This window comes from Schistocerca americana, chromosome 4 (genome assembly GCF_021461395.2).
Source record: "Schistocerca americana isolate TAMUIC-IGC-003095 chromosome 4, iqSchAmer2.1, whole genome shotgun sequence".
Lineage (NCBI taxonomy): Eukaryota > Metazoa > Arthropoda > Insecta > Orthoptera > Acrididae > Schistocerca > Schistocerca americana.
The window spans coordinates 837,604,222-837,624,845 of record NC_060122.1 but is presented as its reverse complement, the minus strand read 5'-3'; the positions used below and the strand labels follow the sequence as shown (position 1 = coordinate 837,624,845).

The following is a 20,624-nucleotide window of genomic DNA, read 5'->3' as shown; positions in this document are numbered from 1 at the left end:
TCAGTTTATCCAGGTCCCATCTCCTTAAATTACCACCTTTTTGTAGTTTCTTCACTTTTAATCTACAGTTCATAACCAATAGATTGTGGTCAGAGTCCACATCTGCCCTGGAAATGTCTTACAGTGTAAAACCTAGTTCCTAAATCTCTGTCTTACCATTATATAATCTATCTGAAACCTGTCAGTATCTCCAGGCATCTTCCATGTATACAACCTTCTTTTATGATTCTTGAACCAAGTGTTAGCTATGATTAAATTGTGCTCTCTGCAAATTCTACCAGGTGGCTTCCTCTTTCATTTCTTACCCCCAGTCCATATTCACCTACTACATTTCCTTATCTCCCTTATCCTACTGATGAATTGCAGTTACCCATGACAATTAAATTTTTGTCTCCCTTCACTATCTGAATAATTTCTTTTATTTCACCATACATTTCTTCAATTTCTTCGTCATCTGCAGAGCTTGTTGGCAAGTAAACTTGTACTACTGTGGTAGGCGTGGGCTTCATATCTATCTTGGCCACAATAATGCGTTCACTATGCTGTTTGTAGTAGCTTACCCGCATTCCTATTTTCCTATTCATTATTAAACCTACTTCCACATTACCCCTATTTGATTTTGTATTTATAACCCTGTATTTACCTGACCAGAAGTCTTGTCCCTCCTGCCACCGAACTTCACTAATTCCCACTATATCTAACTTTAAACTATCCATTTCCCTTTTTCAATTTTCTAACTTACCTGCCTGATTAAGGGATCTGACATTCCACGCTCCGATCCGTAGAACACCAGTTTTCTTTCTCCTGATAACAATGTCCTCGTGAGTAGTCTCCGCCCAGAGACCCGAATGGGGGACTATTTTACCTCCAGAATATTTTACCCAAGAGGATGCCATCATGATTTCTGCTTAAATCTGCATGCCCTCGGGAAAAATTATACCTGTAGTTTCCCCTCGCTTTCAGCCGTTCCCAGTACCAGCACAGCAAGTCCATTTTGGTTAGTGTTACAGGCCAGTGAATTATCCAGACTGTTGCCCCTGCAACTATTGAAAAGGCTGCTGCCCCTCTTCAGGAACAACACATTTGTCTGGCCTCTCAACAGATACCCCTCCGTTGTGGAGCACCTACGGTACGGCTATCTGTATCGCTAAGGGACGCAAGCCTCCCCACCAACGGCAAGGTCCATGGTTATAGTCATTAGCAATCTCGAAAACAGAGTTAATTTACGAGATATTCAGATAAATGTAGGGCTACTCCTCTTTGAGGGAAAACTAGATGTAACACAATATCTTAGTTAGAAAATCTGCTACAGTAACTATATCAGAAACACTGATTTACTACATTATTAGTCACAGATTATGCAAAGGAAAAATTCTCAGAAACGTATGTTTATTTGTTGCTGATGTACAATGAATTTCAGGGATGATGTATTCTTTGGCAGATCTGTGAACCATGAACGCTAATTTGCTACAAAATTAATTATGTATCTAAAACACCTGTACTGGTAACTCACGAATATCTAGTTTTGTAAGCATCCAAAAATTCTCAAAATAACCTGCTCCTCATGCAATTGTACAATGAAATTAGAGTGTCATTGTTTTTAACAAGGACAGACCTACTATTCTTAAGAATTTTGAAAGAGCACAATTATGTTTAAGCGTACAATTAATAATAACAGTACAAGTTTACACTCACAAATGTTCAAAATTTCACAATCTATCACAATACATAAGGGTATTGATACATCAGTGGAAGATTACACAGAAATTATGTGAACAGAAAAGTCTGTGAATATAGAACTCTAAATCAGCACATGATTTTGTACACAAACACATCACACAGAAACCACAGCCTTTGATAAAATGATTACTGGACTGAAGTGGCCAGTACATATCGCAACTCTCCCCACACTGCCTGCACATTGTGACTTTGACTCATTTGGCACAGCCAAAAGGCACATGTGTGGGCGCAGGTCTATAGCAGTGCATGCTTTTGTTGGCAGGTGATCGGGTGGCACTGGAGCCTGGAGTACCGTGTCGGCAGTGCACACTGTGCCTCACGGGTCGCTACAACCTCTGCCGTGATGTGCGCTTCTGTGCTTGCCCACCAACACACGGTGCACTCACAGGTTTCTTCGCACATGCAGCTGATTACTGTTACAAGTAACTTTTTTAAATCTTCATTAATAATCTAATCCCCAAATTGGGAACAGACTGTTGAGCCCATATTGCTGTTCTTCAGCCCAACTTAATTTGAAATGAACAATAAATTTACACAAATAAAATAAGTAAAATGATGAGTTTAAGGTACAATAAAAGATTATTAATATTAATGAATTTCTTGTAAAATAATGATAGAATGGTGTGGATGTAGCTTTTATGACGTTGACGTTTCTAGAGAGAAGATTATCAGTATTATTATGTATGATTGTGAGCATGAGAAAGTGAGATTTTGGCTGTTGCAGTAGAAAGTGGATTGGGATATTAATGCTACGATCCAAGGCAAGGACAGGGAAAGGGGGTGTTTGGATGAAGTCGTCAGTTGCTTTGCTGGATTCATTCATTCATTCATTTATTGTGTTCCATAAATCCCATCAAAGAGGAGAACTTGATGAGACATGGAATGCGTCACGGTATCATTAGCAAAAGACAAGCAAATCATACTAACTTAATCTGTCAGTGCATCAACACTGATCTACAGCATTCAGAACTTGTCTCAAGAAATCAAAGACAGCTCTTTCAGAAGATTTATTCTCCACAAAACCATCTGATTGGAAACTAGTTTCTTTTTTTATTTTTACACAAAAAGGTACATCGAATGTCATGCATTAGTATTTTAAAGAAATCTAGACAACAGTGGGGCTGATCTATAGTTTTGTGTCTTTCTGAGAAGTGTCCCTACTATTGATTGTTTTAGGTTTATTGCGTATACTCCAGGACCGACAGCCCTTCTCTGTGAGCTTTAAATATGGTAATAGAAAGCTCTGGAAGAGAGTCAATAATTTTGAAGCAAAGATAACAACTCACTTAATGGTAGAAGTGCAGTTTCATTGACAGGCACATGGAGAAAATTTCCAGAGAGAGGAGAGAGAGAGAGAGAGAGAGAGAGAGAGAGAGAGGGGGGGGGGGGAGGGGGGGGCTGATGAATACATAGCATAGTAGTGTAGCTGCAAAAGGGATTTGTATGAAAACCCATACTTTCCAGTCTCCTATATGAGCTTGTCAATGACTCACTGCCTATGCTGTTCAGTGAGTTGTTACCTTTGCTCACAAATTATTTCCTTGAGCTTTATTTATTTATCATATGATGACAGGAGAAATACTAGATAACTATTCACAAAAAATATATACTTTTCTACACACATGCATACAATCTCTAGTTCATAATAAATTCATAGCTCTAAGTCCAGATTTGAAAACCAGTCTGGAGCTTCTGCAGACAAATCAGGAAGATGTTATACAATGCACCATTCACTGCTCTTTGCTGCAGTCACATTTGGGTGAGGACTTCAATCCTCATTTGTGCAGCAATGCTCCACGTCAGTCCTGGTCAATTATGATCTGAATCAGTACATTCCATTTTCATTGGGGTAGATGACAACCTGTTAGTCACTTCTAGGGTATTTTAAATAGCTGATGATGCTTCAAGGAATTTTGCTCGTACCATTGATTGTTCCAGGCATCTGACATGTTGAAATGAATGTCCCCGAAGCTGACTGCTATCGCCATGATGGTTTTCTACACCTTATAACATTATGGATATGATATCAGCAGATTCAGTAAAACTTTCTAGTTCACCTTTACAAACTGTTCATACAATATTTCAACAAATAACATCTGCAGACACCCTATAAGTTCTATATACATGAAATATAATACAGATTTTACAGTTGCTTACAACCGAAATATAACACAGATTTTATAGCTTATTGAAAATTATCTTCACTGTAGGCTTACAACCAAATTTGAAACTACACAGTTATCAAGAAAACAAAAATTTTGAGACACACAAAATGCATTTTACATGTAAACAAACCACTGTGTGCTAAAATCATAGAAATAGCCATGTTCATTTCAATAATTAATCAAAAGATGAAACTTGCAAAAAGTGCAATAATGTTAAATTATTAATTAAATTTCCTTTTGGAACTTTATATCTCTTCTGAACACTTAGGAGACAGAGATACTGAAATACTTAAGATTTGTCAGTTCTATCCCAAATAGAAAATAGCCAAATATGAAATACAAAAATTGCATTGTAATTTTGAATTCAAAAGTATAGTTGATTCACAAAACTGTTCACACCAAAATTACTTTTATTATTTGTAAATCCTAATAGGGAACATAAAACAGATACATGTTCATACAACAACACAAAACTGCAAAACACTTGTATGGCAATCAGAGGGGTAAAGACATCCAAATCAAATTAAGTATACTATTGTCAACACAATATAAACATCATGTTCCCATAAATAATTACCATTAGTTACCCTAAGCATTATTCTTGACCTGTATGTTTCACATTTTTCTAAGTTTTGTAATGGTATTAACTTGTGTCAAAACCGTATAAACAGACACCAGAATAACATCTCCAGCATGAATCTGGAGATTTTATGAGGTCTTTGATGTATCAATGTAGATGATGGAGTCGGTTGTCAGGGATTCTAGCAAGAGGATATGTGTCGAGTGTCGCTTCACAAACTGTTGTCATCACTGATATATCAAATTTAAACTTCTGGTAGGAAGTGATATCACGGTCAAGATTACTTATTTAAAGACAAACATCAACCTGCTGCCAGAACCTATTTTTACAAGCTTACACAAGAAGAAGAAGAAGAAGAAGAAGAAGCCTGAAAGACTATCATCAAAACTTCAACATCAGAAAGCTAAATACAATCAACTCAGCTATGCCTTCTTCACTTTGTCCAAATTTAGATATTTTAGGGTACAAGTTGAGTGCTAGAATTTGGTCTTACCCAAAAGGTATTAGGACAGGTGTATGAAGTGACATTAGAGCCTCAATCACTGGGGTTCCGATAATGAAATTTCTGATTGAATTGGTACACACACACACACACACACACACACACACACACACACACACACGCACTCTTCTCCACATGTTCAGCAATGAGTGTAATCTTACGGATGGTGGTGGAATACTGTTAAGAACCGGCAGCCAGCACATGTTTGTGCCTGACCTTTGTGTCGTGACATTGCATTTTAAGAACTGGTAGCCTGCATGTTCTTGTAATTGAGTTCTCTGAAATGACTTTATATGGGACACCACTTGGATGACAGGGTGTTTTATTTTTTAGTTTACTGATTACATTTCTTACTTCTCTTATAGCCACTGGATATGGAAGCGTGATATTTTCATTTCTGGGAACTTGCACATCATAATTTTTGTTACAATCGTCTTTAATTAAGTGTTGTGCAATATTTTTATGCTCTTCATTAAATTTGTAAGCAATCTGAACATCTTCTACAATTGTTCTTCCTTGACTCTTTATGGTAAATTTATTGCGTCTTACTTTATTCTGCCCACATTATTATTTCCAGTATGCCACTGGATTATGTAGAGTGAGGTCTGGGTGAATAATGTGTAGAATGACATTTCAAAGATACATTTGATAAACTGGAATAATTTTTTAAAGTGAAGTTGTGGGAAACACCAGTTACAGACAGCAAGTGAAGAGACTTAATTATTCTTCAGCTGACCAGCAGAGTGATGTTTAGTTGTTTATTCTTTGCAAGCACGTTCTTGAAATAGTTCTCCATATATCGGTTGTCGAGTGATAATTTGTTATTGTAGTCAATAAAATAAATAGCTATCGGGTAGTATTCTGTGAGTTTTTGTTTTGTAGACTACATTATGAGCAATACCTATAAAACAGTGACCTCGAAAGCACAAAAGAAAACAGCAAATTCAAGCATGGCGCAGAATGAGATGGTGACTTTGCATTATGACGATGGTCAAGACCGGGTGGAATACCAACTTTGATGCTTGCAAGAGGAGCTGGAGAAACAGATTAGGAACTTGCAGGTGCAAGCTGCATCATGTAGACACAGACAGCTGCATAAAGAAGCAGCATAGGCAACAGACAATTGAACTGAACGTTCATCAAGTCAAGTGCCGAAGTTGTTGCCAGAGACACCTGTGCCTCGGTTTACTATGTTAGAACTAGTGTTCACACAGAACATCACCACAAACAACTATACAAAGTTTGCAGTAGTAGTTTATAGCCCAGACGGTCAAGCAGTGGAGGCAGTATCAGACTTTGTTTTGAGGCCTCATACACGAGATCGATATCAACATTTGAGAGACATGGTGATCCAGTGCATGAACATTAGATAAACAGATGAAGCAGGTCCTACAGTTCAAAAGTATTGTTGACAGGATGGCTTCCAAATTCTGGTGGCACCTGCAGAGTACTGCGGAGGAGGCAGCAGTGTCACGTGAGGTGCTTCGGCATGTATGGCTCAAACAGTGGAAACAGCAGCAGTCACTTGAGGGAAAGACAACATTATTTCTGTTCTCTCAGTCGCTGACAAAGTGCACACAGCAGTGGGGCAAGCAAGCACCTCAGCAGTAACACAGGTAGCCGACAACTGCAAAACAGCAGAAGCTGTGGCTACACCACAGGAGCCAAAGAGGTCTGCCGACGAGCAGCTCCGTAGTCTACAGCTACAGCACTGCAAAAATAATTATCAGTGCTGCAATTGAACAAATGGGGCAATGTGTGGGGCAGTAAAATAAAGAGACGTCCAACCAACAAATAGAAGGAGAGGCCAGAGGGACGAGATGATAGAGTATGTTGGTACCAAAAAAGATTTGGTGTGTGGGCTATGAGATGCACAATCCCATACGCATGCCCAAATGTCCCTAGTGCCTTGCAGTAAATGCAGGAGTCACTGTAGCTTCACAAGTGTGTCAGAGTTGATATGAAGGGACGGACATTATGTCCACAGACAGCGATGGTGGAGTGATACGAGACAGCAGGGAAGCCGGGATGTGACACTCGAGATTGGCTCAGTTATGAGAGAGAATCTTTCCATGCTCACATTGTTGTGACACATGTTTGTGACAGACAGAAAGTCAAATTTATATTACATGGTCGACTCAGGGTTGAGTGTTGCACAGTGCAATCTGAATCAGAAAGAGGTGGTGAGTGCAGCACTCCACCAACTTCTGCCAACAACTCGCCTATTGTGACTTATAGTGAACAGAAGGCAACAGTAGACATAGGTTTCAACAAGGTTTTTAGATGGCGATTTGTGCTGGCTTATGTGCACAAACTGATTCTAGATACAGATTTCATTCACCACCGTGGACTGGGATTATAGCTGAGCGCAGAACGAGTTTGCTGGAGCAGTGAGATGATAACAGACACAATAGGCTAAAGTATGAGCAATGCAGTTCCTTTATCTACTTAAAGTTAAACTTGAAACAGGACAGCAGATACTGCACCCCACAGTGCACCACATCAAGACTACTGCAGACCAATCGGTCTCCCAGTGACTGAGAAGACTAGTCCTGCCTGTTTTGCAGAGGCAAAATCAGAATTTGGCAAAATGTTCCAGGCAGGCATTTGTAAGAAGATTGGATGTCCCATGGGCATTACCAGTGCACCTCTTTAGGAAGGGAGACAGTGTGTAGAGGACCTGTGGAGATTATGGACTCTGAATGCACGATCAGTACCTGGCTGTTATCCCACAACTAACTTGTGAGGGTTTATGAACATTTTAGTGAGTACAGTCTGCAGCATGATAGACTGTATGAAGGCAGACAACCAGATTCTGGTAGCTGAAGAGGGCATCCCCAAGACAGCTGTGAAAACACCTTTTGGTCCATCTGAACATATTCACATGCCCTTTTGACTGAAAAATGCAGCCCAGAACTCTAAAAGATTGGTAGATGAAGCACTGAGGGGGCTGGATTTCTACTTTGTATGTCTGGATGATATTTTGATATTTTCACATACAGCAGAGTTAAACAATGAGCACCTTAAAGCAATATTTGACAGGATAAAGAAATCTGGGCTAGTGATGAACAAAGCAGAGTGTGTTCTTTGCCAGAGTCAAGGGAATTTTCTCGAATGCATGCTATCAGCAGCTGGAATCTGTCACTTCAAGGAGAAGGTGGAAGCTTTACAGAACATTCCTAAGCTGACAAATTATCAGCAGTTATGAAGATTTCTCAGGACTGCCAACTTTATAGATGCCATCTGCTGGGGGCAGCAGAGATGCAGGTGCCACTGACAGAGGCATTTGCAGGTACCTACACACTGGGCAAGCAGCCTGTACCATGGACACCAAACATACAGCAGGCTTTTGAAAAGGTAAGAGCTAGTTTACAAGTAGCAGTACTGGTGCCTTGCCCAGTTCATATTGCAACATTGGCGATTGGCATAGATGCCAAGCCAACTGGCTACTGCTGCAGCACTCCATCAAAACATGGAGGACAGCTGGAATCCTTTAGGGTTTTTCTCCTAAATGCTGTCACAGGCACACATTAAGTGGGATGCATATGACTGGGAATTACTGGCTATTTATGAAGCCATGTGACAATTCCCGGTGTATGTGGAACCTTGGCCATTTATGATCTACATTGATTGTAAGCCAATGATGTTTGCTTTCTGTGGAGTGAATGAGGGGTGTTCTCCTCAGCAATTCCACCAAATAGAATTTATCAGAAAATTTACTACTAATACAAGGCACATTAAAGACTCAGAGGCACATAGTGGCAGACTTATTCTCAAGGATCACTGCAATTTCTGCCATGATAAAACATGACCAACTGAGAGTGGAACAAGCCACAGAAAAACAGCTACAACAGTCGTTACAAAGCAACCCAACATCCCATAAGCTCAAGCAAGTGTGATTGCTAAGCAGAAAGACTTAATTTGGTGCAATGTGTCAAAGATCCAGCCTAGACTGCTTGTGACTCGATCTGTGAGAAAGTCAGTTTTTGACAGCATCCACAACCTCGAACATCCCAGTGCAAACACCACTGTTGAGCAGATGAGGGAGAAATTTGTATGGCTAGATACAAAGAAAACAATCAATTACTGATAAAATTATTTAACTGGATAGATAAAAAATCTACTCACCAAGTGGCCGCAGAACACACACATAAAAGACTGTTGTGAATGGCAAGCTTTCAGAGCCAGTGTCTCCTTCTTCAGGCAGAAGGGTTGAAGGGGAAGGAAGAAGGGTGGAGTAAAAGGATTGAGGAGGTCTAGGAAAAGGGGAAGATTCTGGGAAAATAGCCCAGAACCATGGTAGACTTACTGTATGGGACTTTTTTTCGTAGCTTTTCTTCTGTATTTTCCATCCTTTACTTATTATTTTTTTCCACTCTCACAATTTTTAACTCTCCAAACTGTCCTCTCTTGCCATGATGAATCCCATCTCATATTACATCCCTTCCTTTCGACAACATGCCTTTGCGCTATCAAAACTAAGGTCCCACATTCTGTTTCTTGAAACCTGCTTGTCCCTTGGAGTTACTCCAAAAGGCCTAACATTGAAAGCCCCTATTTCTGAATGCAGTCCTATCCTTCACCAGGCTCTTTTACAGTTTCAAATACAGCAATCTCTCTAATCTGTGACCTATATGCCTCATCATCAAATTTCCACTCTACCAGACTTCTCTCTTTCTACATAATCCTGCAGTTACCTGCCCCTCATGTTTCCTTGAATGGTATCATTTGCCACGCCAACTTAAAACTGCAACAACATGCCAGACTTCACCTTAAAAAACTATCCCACCTTCTCCTAAACTACCTGAACAGTGGTATTTCCCTTCCTGTCCCTCTGCAGCTCCCTAAAGAGCCACACCATCAATCACCACTTCTCTACTACAAACCAAGCTTAGCCAACCTCCTTAATATCCCACAGAATTCACCACTGCCTCCCAGACCAAGAATAACCCATAATCCCAAGAACCAGTCAAAACAGTACAGTGTCCTTAACCTCCAATATAAAGCACTCTCCTCTCCTGAATTATCTGTATTATCTAAGGGCCTCACTTTCAGCCATAAACCTGCAATTGATCATGCTGCTTTGGTGAAGGACCTCCTGTCCTCCACAAGTAATATCCATTGAAAATATCACTTTTCAACCCAACCCCAAAACTTTTCCAATAGCAAATCTGGCATTCAGCCCTGCCTTGAACAGCTCAGACCATGATCCCAACTTGATCAACCACCATTACCTCAAAATCATCCCTTAGAAGACTTACAAGAATTCCTCACATCAAGCATTGCCTCACAACCCTTCCTCAGGTTCCTGCAACATGACCCTAACCTGTCCTCTGCGGAGCTTCTGGCTCTACATTTCCTAAAAACTGATGACTCCATCATTATCCTCCCAGCAGACAAAGGATCTACCACTGTAGTACTTGACCAAAAGGAGTATGTTAGTGAAGGTCTACGCCAGCTGTCTGACACCTCTACATACAGTGTCTGCCATCAAGATCCCATCCCTGTGATTCAAACTGACCTGCAGTCCCTCCTTAAAACCTCAGGCCCCACACAAGGACTAACACCTCAATCCATAGAACTTCTCACCCCACCCAAACCACGCACCCCCACCTTTTATCTTCTTCTTAAGATCCACAAACCCAGTCATCCTGGCTGTCCTATAGTTGCTGGCTTCAAAGCACCCACTGAATGTATATCTGCCTTAGTTGATCAACACCTGCAACCCTTAGTACAAAAACTCTCCTCCTACATCAAAGATAGCAATCATTTCCTAGATCGTCTGAAATCTGTGCCCGTCCTACTCCTACCACAAACCTTGCTTGTCACCATTGATGCCACGTCCCTCTATACCAACATCCCCCCATGTACATAGTCTGTCTATTGCTGAAAATTTCCTCAGTCAGTGACCACCTGATTCCAAACCTATGACATCCTTCCTTCTCACCTTAATCAACTTTATACTTACCAACAACTACTTCACACCTTTGGGGGGCAGGCATACAAACAGATCAGGGGTACAACATGGGAACTAGGATGGGTCCTTTCTATGCCAACTTTTCATGGGTCGCTTGTAAGGGGCTTTCCTGGGATCCATAAGTCTTCAAGCCCGTGGTTTGGTTTAGATATGTTGATGACATCTTTACTGTATGGACTCATGGTGAGGCTCATCTGCTAAAATTCCTGGAACCTCTGAATACCTTTTCCCAATTAAACTTCACATGGTCCTATTCCAAATCCCATGCCACTTTCCTCGATGTTGATCTCATCCCCACCAAAGGCCAGCTACACACTTCCGTCCACATTAAACCTACCAACAAACAACAGTACTTACATTTTGGCAGCTGCCATCCTTTCCATATCAAATCTTCCCTCCCATACAGCCTTGGAATCTGAGGTAAATATATTTATTCGGATGCAGACTCTTTACAGCAATACACCACCATTCTCACCTCAGCCTTCACTGCACGCAATTATCCCACTGGCCTAGTTAAAAAGCAGATTTCCTGGGCCATCACATCCAATCCTGGTACTGCTGATCCCTCCACAAAACAACCTCAAAGCATACCATTGGTGACTCAGTACTATCCTGGTATGGAATGTGTCAATCAGATACTTTGATAGGGCCATGACTTCCTAAAATCATGCCCTGAAATGAGATCCATCCTGTCTGAAATTTTGCCCCCCACAGCTAGAACAGCTTTCTGTCACCCTCCCAATCTCGCCAATATTCTTGTCAGACCCTATGCTCCTTCTGCACCCATCTCCCTACCCTATGGCTCCTACACCTGTGACCATCCCCGCTGCAAGACCGAGCGAGGTGGCGCAGTGGTTAGACACTGGACTCGCATTCGGGAGAACGACGGTTCAATCCCGCGTCCGGCCATCCTGATTTAGGTTTTCCGTGATTTCGCTAAATCACTCCAGGCCAATGCCGGGATGGTTCCTCTGAAAGGGCACGGCCGACTTCCTTCCCTAATCCGATGAGATCGATGACCACGCTGTCTGGTCTCCTTCCCCAAACCAACCAACCAACCCGCTGCAAGACTTGCCCTAAGCACCCTCCTACCACCAGCTATAATAGCCCTGTAACTGGCAAAACATATACTATCACAGGGAGAGCTACCTGTGAAACAACATATCATATACCAGCTATTATGTAAACACTGTTCAGCCTTCTCCATCGGTATGACTAACACCAAATTATCAATTAGGATGAATGGGCATAGGCAGAGAGTATACACTGGCAACTTGCAATATCCTGTTGCAGATCATGCTCTACAATATGACATTTGTGACATGCACCATCTGGACTCTTCCCCCAGACACCAGTTTCTCAGAATGCTGCAGGTGGGAACTAGCACTACAACATGTCCTTGGTTCCCGCCAGCCACTTCGCCTTACTTTATGTTAATTTCTTCCGTCTCAGCTTTTCTTCACTGCAACTACTCCTTGCTTCACTCCGTTTAAGTTTTCTACATCTTTCATTGTCTTTCCCGTCTATTTTTCACCACTCCCTCCCACCTCTGTTACATACAACACACTTAGCTTCTCATGATTATTAACTCCTGCACGATGTTTTAGTAGTAACCTCTGTCTTGCATATTACCCTGTCTTCCACCTTTAATCTCTCAGGTTTCAAATCTTGTCCAATGCAAGTCTTTCTTTCTCATCCTGTATGGTAAGTCTCCCCTGACCCACAGTTCTGGGTGACTTTCCCAAAATCTACCCCTTTTTCTAGACCTCTCCAGTCCTTTTCCTTTGCCCCTCTTCCTTCCGCTTCAACCCTTCTGCCTGAAAAAGAGCCACTGGCTCCGAAAGCTTGCCAATCACAACAGTCTTTTATGTGTGTGTTCTGCTGCTGCTTGGTGAGTAGATTTTTTTATCTATCCAGTTGAATGATTTTATAGATGTGAAGAAAGATTGCCGCATGTGGGCAAGGGTGTGTTTGGTCTTTCAGAGATGCAAAGGTGGCAGACACATGCACCAACCAGTAGTGGGAGACTTTCCAGGGACAACAAGACAATTCTCTCACATGCATACAGACCTCATGGGCCTTCTGACACCATTGGAAGGATATCGCTATTTGTTTACAGCAGTGGACAAGTACGTAGATTGGGCAGAAGCAACTCCTATAGTCAATATATCAGTGGAAATGACAGCAAGGGCCTTCACACATACATGGATTTCTTGTTTTGAATGTTCTGTTCTTGGCACCACGTTCCAAGGGCAACAATCTAAGTCAATGTTGTTAATTGGGCTTTCCAAATTAGGGTTCCAGCATCACCATACAACAAGCCACATTACTCAAGCAGTGGAACAGTGGAAACGAGGCATAAAGCATTGAAGGCAGCACTTACATGCCACAATAGTTACTGGGCAGCTGCTCAACTATTAAACTATTAGGCTGCGTACAGCAATTAAGCTGGACACTGGAGCTTCAACTACCAAAATAGTTTATGGGGAGACAGTGCATCTTCCGTTATCCCCCCCAACACAGTCGACAGTTGGTATCTATAGAAGCAGAACTGCCATACATGCTGCAACAGGTGAAGCTCCAGATAGCCAGGCTATGCCCTGCCCCAGTATCATGTCACAGGGTTCCTACACATAATGCTCACAACATTCTCAGTTGCCGAGAGTTCTGGTGAACTTGCTGGACATGGCAGAGTTTTTGGAAAGCACAAAGCAAGCAGTAGAAACCCTCATCGTGTGTGGGCAGGTATCATCTTACTGAAACATAAGCCCAGGATGGCTTGCCATGAAGGGCAACAAAATGGGGCATAGAATATTGTTGGTGTACTACTATGCTTTAAGGGTGCCACAGATGACAACCAAAGGTGTTCAGCTGTGAAAAGAAATGGCAGCCGAGACCCTCTCTCCTCGTTGTTGAGCCATATGGAGGGCAACAATCAGGTGAGTATTCCACTGCTGCCTGGGGTGCCTCCAGACAATCAGGGCACAATTCCAAGCAGGACACTTCCTGAAGACAATTCTACTCCTGTTAATGAGATTCCAGGATGAAGACGTGTCTGGAGATGCACTAGACAGTTGTGGGATACCAGTCTGACAGTTGCCCACCTTGCTGCCTGAGAACCAAGAGTGACAGTCTGTGCTGCCATTTCATTTCATATCAGGCACGCTTACAGCACAGCAGTACATCAATAATACTCTGCACCTCATTTTGTTGCCCTTCATGGCAAGCTATCCTGTATTGGCAAGAGTTTCTAATGCTTGTTCAAAATGGCTCTGAGCACTATGGGACTTAACATCTATGGTCATCAGTCCCCTAGAACTTAGAACTACTTAAACCTAACTAACCTAAGGACAGCACACAACACCCAGCCATCACGAGGCAGAGAAAATCCCTGACCTTGCCGGGAATCGAACCCGGGAACCCGGGCGTGGGAAGCGAGAACGCTACCGCACGACCACGAGATGCGGGCTCTACTGCTTGTCTTCACACTTGCCAAACCCTACCTTAGCCAGCAAAGACACTGGGTTTCTCTCCAATTGAGAACATTTGGAGCATTATAGGTAGGGCCCTCCAACCACCTCAGGATGTTGACAATCTAATGCACCAGTTGGACAGAATCTGCCACGATACCCCTCAAGAGGACATCCAACAACACCGTCAATCAGTGGCGAGCCAAATAACTGCTTGCATAAGGGCCAGAGGTGGAACAACAAATTTTTGACTTGCTCCGTTTGTAAAGTTCCTTCTCTTGAATAAATCATTGAATTTTTTTTGAAATTGTAATAATTTTATTTGTCTGTACACATACATCACATCTACCAGTTTCCATCCCATTTGGGTAATTCCTTCATGGTGCACTATTTTTTGTCTTAAGAGTGTAGTTATTGTGTAGTACTCTGTGAATGTCTGTTTTGTAGACTACACTATGAGCAATACCTATAAAGTGTATCTGGCCAAAGATCAGCTCAAAATTTACCAATAAAAAAAACAATACAACTTCTTAGTAAATTATTTTAAGAATGAAACGATAAACTTGTTTTAAAAGTGGTAAAATGATTTTAAGCATCAGCCACAATTTGACAGTTAATAAAATAATCTTAAGCAGTCATATTCTTAAGCGCATCAAAAGCAGTATAGCATTTATACAACAACAATGATGAGAGTACAACAAATGATGCCGAAAATTATTTAGATGGAGTGCATCCGTAGTCTTCAGGCTTCAATGTAGCATTTCATATGGCCATTATAACAGATTACATAACTCAATAACTCTGGTCACCTAAAAAATAAGTGTTAACCTTCATTAAAAATGATTTCAAATGCTATCGCACCAGTTTAAATCTGTGCCTATTATATTCTGTCTGAGCATGCGACAGTGGTAACTATAATAAACCAGTGACACTCAAAATTACTCTTCAAATTACAACAGGAAAGTTTCCAACAATTTCCTCAGAATTATAATTATGTATAATGGCCATGTACCAACTCACACACGGGAATTAAAATTTTAACAACCCAGAGAACTAAATAATTCAAAATTATACCCCAGCAAGTTACTGATGTACAGAGTTCCACTTATCTTCTGAAATAGCTCGGCAACCTGATAAAAGAAATCAGAATACTCAAAACAGTAACAATACCAAAACACACCAAATGCTAAGTTAAGCTTATGTTAGTTAATGACTTATTAGACTTAGTGACTTGTACATAAATATCAACTACACACAGTGACAATGTGTTTATAAGTACAAGCTCCAATGTCTAACTAGGTACATATCTACCAATGTCAAAATGGAAGTATTTCTTGTGAGCTCTTTATTAATAACCTGTTTAACCAAATGATAGAATTCAGTAAGTTCAAACACAGTTACTGAAATAGCAAACTGGGAAAAACAGCACTTGAGTACAATTTAGCTAAGTCAAGCACTTAAATGTTCCTTGTACTGCTGAGGCTCCACAAGAAAACAATTCTCCTCTTGGAAGTTTAGCTGTATAGATTTAATCCACCATAGTGTTGTAGTTAATTCCACTTCAGTCAATCCTGACTGACAGTGCTGGCTCTGATATCAATACTGCTCACCTATTAAATCATGGGACCGTATGCAGGGCCAAGCACAACCAAATCACACTTCCTGTAGGTGCTTTGGCTAACACAGATCCACATCACAAGAGCTTGCAGAATCACGTTGCTTCCCAGCTCACAACATACTGCCCTCTATACACTCTTGATATCACTTCTGCTGTGGCCTGGTGGTGCCATCACCACAAGCCAAAGATCCTCATTGTAATAATTCGAATGTGCCTACAGTTAACACACCCCATTGAATTCATTTTACTTTCTTGTTTGACAGTTGTGTCATTTGTTCACTTTTTGCAGGTACTGTCACTTTTTATGTAACTTCTTGTAGCTGTTTACTTGTGGTTTCAATAAAGTGTTCTGTTTTCTTGCTGCATTAAGCTTTCTAAGAGTTTTGATGAGTTCCTTATGCCCCTTTTATCCATCTATTTGACTTTACCTTAACTTTAAGTTTCTTAGTTAGGACTGTAACATCAAATCAGTATATACATAACTACACAACAATGAGTTAAACACTTTTAACATTATTTTTGGACTTTTTTCCAAATTGTTAGTAGTATGCAATTGAAAGTCTTATTGTTGCTTTCACTAATTATTGTTCTTATGACATAGTTGTCATTTATTCTACAATTATTATGAAATGCTTCTATGACAAATACACAATCTGGAAAAACTGTCTTAGTGCATTAGAAAGTTCATCAGTTTACTCCTTTTAGTGTTTGCAGTTTCAAAATTTACATTGAAATCACCTAGCAAAATTATACATTCAGATTGAATTTGAAGATCATTTAGAAAGACTTCTACTTTTTCTAAAAACAAAGAAAAATTATTCTTTAGCAACATGTATAATACATATGGTAATAGTACCCTTTTTTAACACTATTATGAGAAGGAAAGTTGCTACTCATCATATAGTGGAGATGCTGAGTCGCAGATAAGCACAACAAAAAGACTCACAATTATAGATTTTGGCCATTAAGGCCTTTGTCAACAATAGACAGACATATTTCACAGTGTGGTTTCAGTTGCCTGAGACTGCAGTCGTGTGTGTGTGTGTGTGTGTGTGTGTGTGTGTGTGTGTGTGTGTGTGTCTGCGATTCAGCATCTCCACTGTATTATATGGTGAGTAGCAACTTTACGTCTCATAATATTGTTGCATTCCATCCTGGACTTTCCATTGTTTGATTACTACCCTTTTGTGTTAGTTCACACACACACAATACTCAAAGATTTTTTTATGTAAATCACCTGTTCCAGTTTTGCCTCTTGATTTACATCTCTTTCTACCAATACCAAACACTTCACCTCTCAGGTTTGCATAAGGAAGCAACTTATCATTTCAAAATCTGCAATTATAATGGACAGACAAAAAATCTACTCACCGCGCCATGGCAGAACAACACACATATAAAGATATTTATATTTGCAAGCTTTCAGAACCACTCACTCCTTCTTCGGCAGAAGGGTTGAAGGAGAAGCAACAGAGATGAAGGAAAAGAACTAATGAGGTTTAGGAAACGGGGAGAGTTTAGCGAAAACACCCAGAACCCCAGGTCAAGGGTTTGTGTTTACCTCAGACAATGTCACTGTTGCAAAGATTGAGAATTCCCTACATATATCATTTAGGAGCACTTCTGATTACCTCATTCTGCTATTACAGAATTTATGTCTACATCCATACTCTGCAAACCACTGTAAAATGCATGGGGGGGGGGGGGGAGTACTTCCCATTGTAAATGTTATTTGGGCTTTTTCCCATTCCGTTCACAAATTGTAGGTGTGTCAAATTATTGCTTAAATGCCTGTGTGTGTGTTCTGTAATTAGTCTAATCTTGTCCACATGATTCTTGCAGGATCAGTACATAGGAGATTGCAGTATACTCATAGATTCATTACTTAATGCTGGTTTGTAAAACTTCATAAGTAGGTTTCCTCGGGATAGTTTGTACCTATTTCAGGCATCTGCCAGATCATTTCTTCATCATCTCCATGATGATGTATGCCAGATAGATCTGATTCAAATTTATAGATTCTAATATTTAACTGATCATGTTGTTTTCACATAAGCTTTTATTGATTGTGTCAAAATTCATGTATAATGTGACATACTGTAAATTTTTTTAACATTTGCAAGTGCTATGAAAAACTTGTACAACATTTTCAATCGTAAACTTAATTTCTGCTTTTTAGTAACTTTTAGCAACAGTATCTTCATACAAAAATAACTGCTCCCTGAAGTCCTCATGTATTTGCATGGAAAAAGGTGTAGTAATCATCAATTACTCAATAGTACTGATCCAATGAGTCAGCAATATTTGGTTTAGAAATACAACTTGACAAGAACACAAGTAAACAAGGAACTGTTAAATTTAAAGACAAAGAGAAAATATAACAACAATAAGATGTGCCTGTAGTCCAAAGAACAACGAAATACACTTTGAATCTTAATTCATAGTCACTGCTTCCCATGTAGCCCCCCTCGGTACAGCAGAGCTCCTGTAATGCACACTTGTCAGCCTGCTCTGGCGTTGACTGCCAGCACCTCTTGTGTTTTTTGCAGGCTTGCTTGCTGCAATGAGGGTCATGACATTGGTGCTGTCTGACTTGCAGTCACTGTCGTGGTGTCCTCAGTTTCCTGATGTTCTACAGGAGTGCCTGGAGACAGTTTTACTCGTCTGAGTGGTACTGTCAGTGGTTTTTCTTCCACATTATCTACAATGCATGCTCATCATGCTTTAAAACTTTGAACAGCCCAGAGAATGGTGGTTGTAATGATGGGCACTCTGCATCAGTTCTTAAAATTATGTGAGGGCGATTATTAAGATCTTAGTGTACAAAACCTTTCTGCTTCCACTGGCAAGATGCTGGTGAAGGTCATTGTTTGGATATTTGGACTTTGATCTGCTGCAGCAAATAAGGCAGTTCTGTCTCCACAGATAGTTCATGGGTTGGAAAAGAAAAACTCTGACAGTAGGCATAACATTTCTCCATAACTCATCTCTTCTGTCAATGCCCCAACATCTGTCTTACATGTTGTGCAGAGGCACACTAAAACCAGTGGCAGCAAGAAGGTCCAAATGTTTTCTTGACACGTAAGTTCAGCTGTCAATGTTTTGTGCAGCATTCTACCGCCCCATTGCTTGCCGGGCAGTAGCTGGTTGTATGGTGGTGCTGAAAACTGCATAACTTGGGCAACTTGGGGAACAGCGTTGACTCAAATTGCCATTCCTTATCCATCATGACAGGGACTGGCCAGCCAAATAGGGATATTAAGGTCATTAAAAAGATCACTGCTTTTGTCTCTGCCGAGATGTCACTGATTGGAATAGCCTCTGCCCACCGAGTGTATCATCTGTCAACCAATATATAGTAATATCCTTTTGATTGCAGTAGCTGCTTATGATATCTGTCTGGATGTGGGAGAAATGCCTTGTTGTCTCTGGGAATTCTCCCACTGGCTTGCGTACTTGTCTGCCCACTCTACACTGCTGCCATGCTATGCTCGTTCTTGCTCACTGATCATAGTATTTCTTTACACTGGACCACACAAATCTCTCCATCAATAGCTTAATGCCTGCTTTTCCACTAGGGTGGACGAGGTTAAGGATACTATTAAAAACAGTTTTGTGTAGCACTTCAGGAACTAAAAGGACTGGGGGTGGGCCTAGGAACATCACTCCAAAAAAGGTTGTCTGAACCTAATAACTGCACATACTTAATTCACAGAGCAGTTGAACTGTTCTGTGAACATTCTTGCAGCTGCCTATGCATAGCTTGCACCGTGCTGAATCACCTGTAATGAATGATACACAAGATGGCCCCAATTCTCAAAACAGGTCAGCTACCACATTTCTTGCCTTATGTCTGTCTTAAACTAGTTGATGAATTCTAGCTGATGAGACTGTTATTGAGAACAGACATCCTTGAGTTTGCTGAGAGGTTACAAATCATATGCTCCCCATTTTTAAGGGCAGAAATGTCACACAGCTTTGTATATGGCTAACAGCTCTTGGCAGTATGCACTCCATTTGGTCTGAGCTTCCACGAGCTTGTGGGAGTAAAAACCCAAGGGCTCCCAACTGTTTTCAACACATTGGCGGAGAACTGCACCGATAGCCTGCAGGCTAGCATTCACCAATAATGGCACATCGTGGACAGTGTGGGACAACAGAACTGCTTTCTGTAAGTTTACTTTTATGTTTTCAGAGTCGCACTGCGTATCTATTGTCCATGGCAGGGGATCCTGGCCAGTGGTGACATTACTTGACAGTGCTGCTGCCTGTGGTGCCTGAATCTTGGTTGCCCTCAGTAGCTGTCATCAACAGACATTAACTCAATTTGACTGCCCCGTCACAACTACTGTACATTGTTACAGGTGAACTGTTGACTTCTGTAACAGGGACAGGTGTGACTAGTGTTGTGTTCTTATCTTGTGCAACTGGTGGTGTGCTTATGTCATTACCTGAGTCAATCAGATAGTAATGTTTTGCTTTTTTATGCCTTACATAAAGCCAGTGACACTATATAAACAAGGGTGTATGGTTCTCTGGATGCACGGTCAGGCTGTCGTTAAATACTGGGGT

The 20,624-nt window shown here is 40.9% G+C and overlaps 1 protein-coding gene across 1 annotated transcript in view; it reads left to right on the top strand.

The window, feature by feature from the left end:
• The window catches only part of LOC124613845 (sorbitol dehydrogenase-like), an 84,606-nt gene that overhangs the window by 7,439 nt on the left and 56,543 nt on the right, over positions 1-20,624 (top strand). The window contains exon 2 of the mRNA XM_047142569.1: positions 2,003-2,162. Within this exon, the coding sequence (XP_046998525.1) occupies positions 2,003-2,162 (160 nt within the window). The remainder of the gene's footprint in view (positions 1-2,002; positions 2,163-20,624) is intronic.